The 6,435-nt window shown below is 39.9% G+C and overlaps 1 protein-coding gene across 1 annotated transcript; it reads left to right on the top strand.

Moving 5' to 3' along the window:
* The first annotated feature begins 2,813 nt into the window (after positions 1–2,813).
* Positions 2,814–4,931, top strand: LOC122662768 (B3 domain-containing protein At4g34400-like). The gene is made up of 4 exons (XM_043858486.1): positions 2,814–2,940; positions 3,333–4,060; positions 4,205–4,347; positions 4,882–4,931. The coding sequence occupies exons 1-4, from the start codon at positions 2,830–2,832 to the stop codon at positions 4,929–4,931; spliced, it is 1,032 nt and encodes a 343-aa protein (XP_043714421.1). The 5' UTR covers positions 2,814–2,829.
* Positions 4,932–6,435: the final 1,504 nt, after the last annotated feature.

Here is a 6,435-nt window from a genome sequence, read left to right as displayed (position 1 = left end):
ATGCACCCATGTACCTCAGGACAACAATGGGAGGAGGCCTAGCAGCTACGGATCTACTGATTCAGGTCGTAATCCATATAACCGTGCCAACGAACAATGATCAAAGAACAATGGAGATCAAGATGAGACACTCTCCAAATGCCAGCTGGAAGAACCTTGCAATGGGAAAACTACCCATGAAGACCTCAATAATTAAGCAAGTGAAGGAGCTCTAGGAGCGATTCCAAAAGGTGATGCAAAACCAAACCAGGACCGAGAAGCCAGTCTTCTCTGGCAAGACAGCCCTCTCTGATGAGATCATGAGTGTCTTGTTCCCGAAAGAGTTCACGATGTCGACGTTTGAGTACTATAACGACACTTCAGACCCTGTGCAGCAACTCTGATTAGCCTGACAATTGTGAAGCAGTGAGACACTAAGACCCTCAAAGACTAATTCCCCCCCCCCTTTTTTTTTTTTTTTTTTAGGATACAAGATCTGAACAAAATTATCCATATCCCCTAGTGTTTTGGGTGTTGTTGCATCAAGAAATTGTCCGGCGGTCCCTCAAGTATCGTAACCTGCAAAAGGACCTGGGTGACAAAGGAGAACCGGTGTGGTTCCGGCCTAGGACTCTCCGATGCCTAAGTTAGATCTCTCTGAGCAAATAGATGAATGATTAGAATTCAAGATGGGTCAACGGGGTAGAATACCTTCGCATTTATAGTGGAGTGTGGCAGTGTGGAGAGTCCCCGTTGATGACAAGTTGTGGATAGAGTTCCTAGGTAGCAGGGTTCTTCCTTGGTAGGTTGTCTCCCTACGAGAGGTAGTGTCCCAGTAGGGTCGATGTCCTTAATAGATAGACGCTTATACGTGTTGGATAGGGTCCTTGGTGCTTGAGTCCGTCTGGGACTGTGTGGCTGGTAGGCGATGGCCTAGTGTCCTTGAGGTGGTGTATGTCTTGTTGATGGCAGTAGTAATAACCTTCAGCACTTGTACTTTGGATCTTGGCGGCGATCCTGCCCCCTGAACTGGTCTACATCCGAAGTCGGCGCCTATGCCCGAGTCCGCACCCGTAGTCGTGAGGCCGCGCCCACCTAAGGCCGCGCCCGTGAGGCCGCGCCCATGAGACCACGCTCGTGGTCGTAAGGTCGCCTGTGAGGCCGTGCCCGTGGTTGTGCTTGCCTGAGGCCGTGCCTATTCTGCATCTGAGCTGGTTCTCTGTCGGGCTTGGGATGGCCCACCTCCTTGGGCCGGGGACACGTGGTGGCTCAATTGGCCAGCGCAATTTTGGGTTTATCAGGTGTAAAAACTCTATCTATTTTTAGGCCATCTAGGTCCACTGATTCATCCTAAAGATTTTATCAATTGTTTTACCTCATTGATGTTCATTATGACTCTTACCATTTATGCATGGCCTTTTTGCCAAGGTAACAACGTTTCCTTAATAAAGTATTGATACTGAGTTACTAACTAGCAAATCTTAGGTGCAATGGAATAGCCCTAGTTTTTTATCAAGCAAAAGAATTGGATTGTTAGAAAATGTCAAAGATCTTGATTCGGTACCAGCATTAATAGCAATCCTTTTTATAACCTTCTCTTGCAGTCCTATTTCATTCATATCAAATTTGAATCCCTAAACAGAATTGAAAATGAATTTTCAACTTTCCATTTACATCCCTACTCGTCACTGCTCCATCCATGAAGAAATAAGCAAAACAGTTCAAAACAAAGTTTAATTATCAGTATCACCAGACATATATTGGTTCCGTAACTGGTCCAATTGACACTAATACATATTAGTTAAATCAGCTCGTATAAGCTTGATTCGAGATCAAAAATCATTTTTTAATATCTCGAAATCATTTTTTTTCAATAAAAAAATGAAAAAAGAAAGCTACTTGGTCATGTGACTCCTGGGCTAAGACACAGGACCACACAAAGTTACAACCCAACCCCTCTTGAAAATAAAAATCTCATCTATGTTGATGCCATTGCACATACTCTCATTGGCCCCATGTTGATGCAGGAGCTACACGACCAAGCCTTAGCTTTATCTTGCCTCCTCAAAAAATTCCATTTTTTTGGACATGAACATGGTTTGTGGTATCAGGATCATGGGCAATCCACATTGGTGTCACTAACCACTAATCCTTGATACTTGACCGATTTTAAAAAAAAACTCAAGGGCAAAACTGTCAATTCAGATTGTCTACAGCGCAGCTGCCCTTAGCGGCCTGTGCGGTGTAGACTGGGCCGCACGCATAATGACCGCCTTACCCCCGCTTGGGCAAGGTATTTGGATGGGGGTAAAGCGGTCTTTGCATTGCACGGCTCAGTCTGCGCCGCTCAGGCCGCTACAGGCAGCGTGCGAAAGAGGATCTGGATCTCAAAACTGTCTGATATGAGCCGATCCGTGCTGATCCATGAAGGTATCATATTGATTTCCATAATCGCCGAATTGTCGGTTACTAGAAACGTTACAGACGAGTTGAACAATGGACTCTGGTGTTTAGTTAAAGGGAGTCTTCCCTTTGTCACGCTAACTACGTTTTCTACTAAAAAGATTTAGAGGCGAAACCTACGAGATTATCCAACCTTGTTTCCTTTTATTTGGAAAGTTCTAATTCTAAAATCTGGTATTCCGTATCTACTTCACACGAGATTTCTTTCCAAATTGGAAACTAAAACCAGAGGAGAAAATCCAGACTACCTCTCCTCTTCTACTTCTGTTCTTGTTTTTTTGTTCTTAACTTATTTTCTCTTTCTTTCCATTTCTTGTTTTCGTCTTCTGATAATCGTTGTCTTCATCAATTCATCAACAAGGTTCTCATCCTTTCACAGAAAAGAAAATGCGACGACGCCGGAAAATCCAAGAAACCTCCCGTAGGCCAAGTCAGCCGGAGCAGAGACCCCATTTTTTCAAAATAATTGTCAATTCAAGTTTTGAAAGTGGAGAGCTCGTAAGTCTCTCTCTCTCCGTCCATTGTTTGTTTGTTACTCTTTGAATTATCTCATGGCTTTTGGATTTCAGTTCTGTTTATTTCAGATTTTTATTCCATTTCGTTTATCGCGTGGTAGGCATTTGATAAAAGAACACAACTGAATTGATCGTTTTGGGTAAAAAAACAACTTTTGGTTTATGTTATTTTCCCCATCGCGTGATTGAGATTGACCCTTTTTTACTCTGCATAGAATCCCTGCATGGGTTCCAATTTCCATGCGTGTTTTCTGCAGAGAATGATGTGTTCGTGGTTGTCACTACACACATTCTGGGATCCGAATTCCCATGTTTCAGGGTGATGGAAAGGAAATCTTTTTCATTACATTTGATATTATTTTGGTGTTGTTACAGGTGATCCCAAAAGAGTTCACAAGGCAATTTGCAATGGAAATAGCTGATGTTGCAGTCCTCAAGGTTCCATCTGGGAGAAAATGGCAAGTAGAGGTTAAGAAAGTAGATGATTCAGTTAGGTTCCAAAATGGCTTGCGAGGGTTCTTGGAGTACTACTCTATTTCTGTTGGTCACTTTCTCGTATTCAGATACAATGGGAATTCAACTTTCTTGGTATTAATATTCAATCCAAGCGCTTGCGAGATAGATTATCCAACCGACAATGATGACGATCGTGAAGAATCTAACCTTCACAGTGAACGCTTGATTCTTGTAAAGAAAGAACCAGAGGAAGAGGACTTTGTGGAAGTGGAACCCTTGGATATCTCTACTCCATCCCAGTCTCTGCATTTTTCCACAGAGGAGGTTATTGACAAAGCTCAAGAGCTACTACAGATTACTAGAAGGAGGAGACCAGAAAGAAGAAGTTTTTCCCGAAAACAGAGGAGAAACAGAAATAAACAGGAATTGAGAGAATTGGTTGATGGGAGTAGACCAATTGGAGTCAAAGGTAAAGATCCTCTTACCTTTGATGTAGAGAATGAAATTGGAATGATTGAAGTTCCTTCCGATGATCCTAACAATCAAATAAGCATGTCTACATCAACAGAGTCTTCTTCACATGAAATGGAAGATGATGCTCAACATCTCAAACCAGATGTAGACAATTACGTACCTTGGGTTCCACTTCTGCCTTCTTCCACAGAGGAAGCTCTTGACAAAGCTCAAGAGCCACAAATTACCAAAAGAAGGAGACCAGAAAGAAGAAGTTCTTCTCGAAAACAGAGGAGAAACAGAAATAATCAGGAATTGAGAGAATTGGGTGATGGGAGTCCTTCTGGTGGAGTTGTAAGTCTTCAGTTCGATGAGAGTGAACCTTCAGCACCTGCTACTCATGAAGTTGAATCCTACTATTTGGAGCAAGAATGTAGAGAAGAAATTTCAGCTGAGAACAGTACTCCAACAGCCGAACCCAGTGGTGAGTCTTTTAAAACCAGGTGCTATTTTCATGCTGTAACTATCATAATCTTTCTTGTTTAATTATTGTTTTGATCAAAGATGCAGGGAAACACCTTGACCCTTCGCCTATGGAACATGAGAATGTGAGCATCCCCTCATCTAGGAAGTATAACAAGGTTATGGCAACAAGGAAGAGGTTGGTGACAAACAAACAAAGAGAGAAGACAATTTCTGCAGCCAATATGTTTGAAACAAAAAATCCTTCCTTTGTGATAATCATGAGGCCATCTTATGTGTACAAGGGATTGGCATTGGTAAGTTCTTGAATGTGCTCTCGCGATGCAAATATTTTTCGGACTTGAATTACACTTTTTACAATTCTAAAAAATGTTTTGTAAAGTTTTTGGGCTTATGTTTTTTTATGGAAACAAGCATTTGTTTTCTTTTTCTGATGAGACCTTTGCATCAGACTGTTTCAAAAGTCAATTAAAGCTTTTAGGTATGATGGTTTATCCAGTAATTTTAATATGCAAATCTTCTTCTTGTACAGTATTTTCCAAGAAGATTTGCCAAAAGGTTCGTGAAAGAAGGAATGAATGAGATTAAACTATCACTTTCAGATGGGAGAATGTGGATGGTCAGATGTATTCTTGACCACCATAGGGCAATGTTAAGTGGAGGTTGGGGCAAATTCGCTCGTGACAATAAACTGGAAGAGGGAGATTGCTGTGTCTTTGAGCTAGCTAAGGCTAAAGGTATGGATCTCAATGTTTTTATCTTCCGCGTTGTTGAAGAAGCAGAGCCAGTGTTGAAAGATAAAAAATAGGACTTACTAGGAATAGGGAGCCAAGTAATATGGTTTTTGAATTATATTTTTTTTTTTGTGTTGAACTGGATTCTTATTTTCTTTTGAACCATAAGGTATGGATCTATATATTAGTAGAGCAGGAGCAATATTGCATTGTAGTCATGTTGGGTCTTATCCTAATTTGTCTATCCATCTGTATTCATTTTTTCCTCAAACTACCTCAAATCCAACCTCTTATTCATACTGGAGTATTGGAATCCTCTATGACTCTTTTTCTCAAGAACAAACAGATAATGAACCATTGTTTGAGTGGTATTTGTATTCTTCTAGTCTTTTTGATGAATGAAATAGTCTTCTGGTATCTGCATGACATAGAAAAGAATGCAGATACCATTTCACTCTTTAATGCAAAAAACTTCGAAAAAAGGCGGTTAAAATTAAAACTAATATGATTAAAAGGGGTAATTTGCCTTTTACTCTTCCCTTCCCTTTTTTGTTGAGGGGGGGGGGGGGGAGGTTAAATCTCTTCATATGATTTTGTGGAAGAAATTTAGTAAAAATGCTGTATGTAATTTGACTTGCTAAAATATAAAGTTGAGAAAACAGAGAGAATGATTATTATAGTTCATTTGCTTCTTCCTTGTTTTTTTGTTTGAACTATGTAATTTGGCTTTCTAAAGTATATTAACTTAAAAAATATCAATATTCATACATTAATAATAGCGACGAGATACAATATTTCATAATTAAATTTCAATGATTATTATTCAGAACAGATGTTGGTAAAAACAAAGCTAAGAAAACAATGCAATTGCCACAGAAGCTATAAATCTAGATGATAGATGATGCAGGAAAAAGGATAGCCCTAGATATATGAAACTCCCTACCCCTCAGCCTCACCCTTTGGCTAGTTCTTTTGCACTTGAGTTGGATGATACTGGGAGCCTAATGTATGTGTACCTAAACTCCAACATTCAAAACTCCCCCCTCCCCCTAAAATACAGAAAAGAACCTAATTTAAATTTTTAGTTAAATTTAGCCTAACTAGATGTACTTAAGCCTAGAAATTTGTCTACATTAATAATTAATGTGATCACTTTTTATGACTTCAGTCTATAGAATTCGCGTTGTATAGAAGTTTAATTGAACTTATCTTTAGTTAAATTTGGTATGCAAAAATCCCAAGCTTTGCCATCACGAAGCTTGATCACCAACCATGAACTTGATTTGGGTCTATCATGGCTCCGAAAGATAATGTTTTAAAGGATTATCTGACCAATCGGATAAAAAAGCCAG

This window comes from Telopea speciosissima, chromosome 5 (assembly GCF_018873765.1).
Source record: "Telopea speciosissima isolate NSW1024214 ecotype Mountain lineage chromosome 5, Tspe_v1, whole genome shotgun sequence".
Taxonomy (NCBI): domain Eukaryota; kingdom Viridiplantae; phylum Streptophyta; class Magnoliopsida; order Proteales; family Proteaceae; genus Telopea; species Telopea speciosissima.
The sequence above is the reverse complement of the archived record's forward strand: the minus strand, read 5'-3'. Positions and strand labels throughout refer to the sequence as shown.

Excerpts from the sequence above, each read along its gene's own strand:
- LOC122662768 (XM_043858486.1), top strand. The coding sequence starts at position 2,830 with ATGCGACGACGCCGGAAAATCCAAGAAACCTCCCGTAGGCCAAGTCAG. Across the intron at positions 2,941-3,332 it reads GTTTTGAAAGTGGAGAGCTC|GTGATCCCAAAAGAGTTCAC; the intron begins GTAAGTCTCTCT and ends GTGTTGTTACAG. Across the intron at positions 4,348-4,881 it reads TACTCCAACAGCCGAACCCA|TATTTTCCAAGAAGATTTGC; the intron begins GTGGTGAGTCTT and ends CTTCTTGTACAG.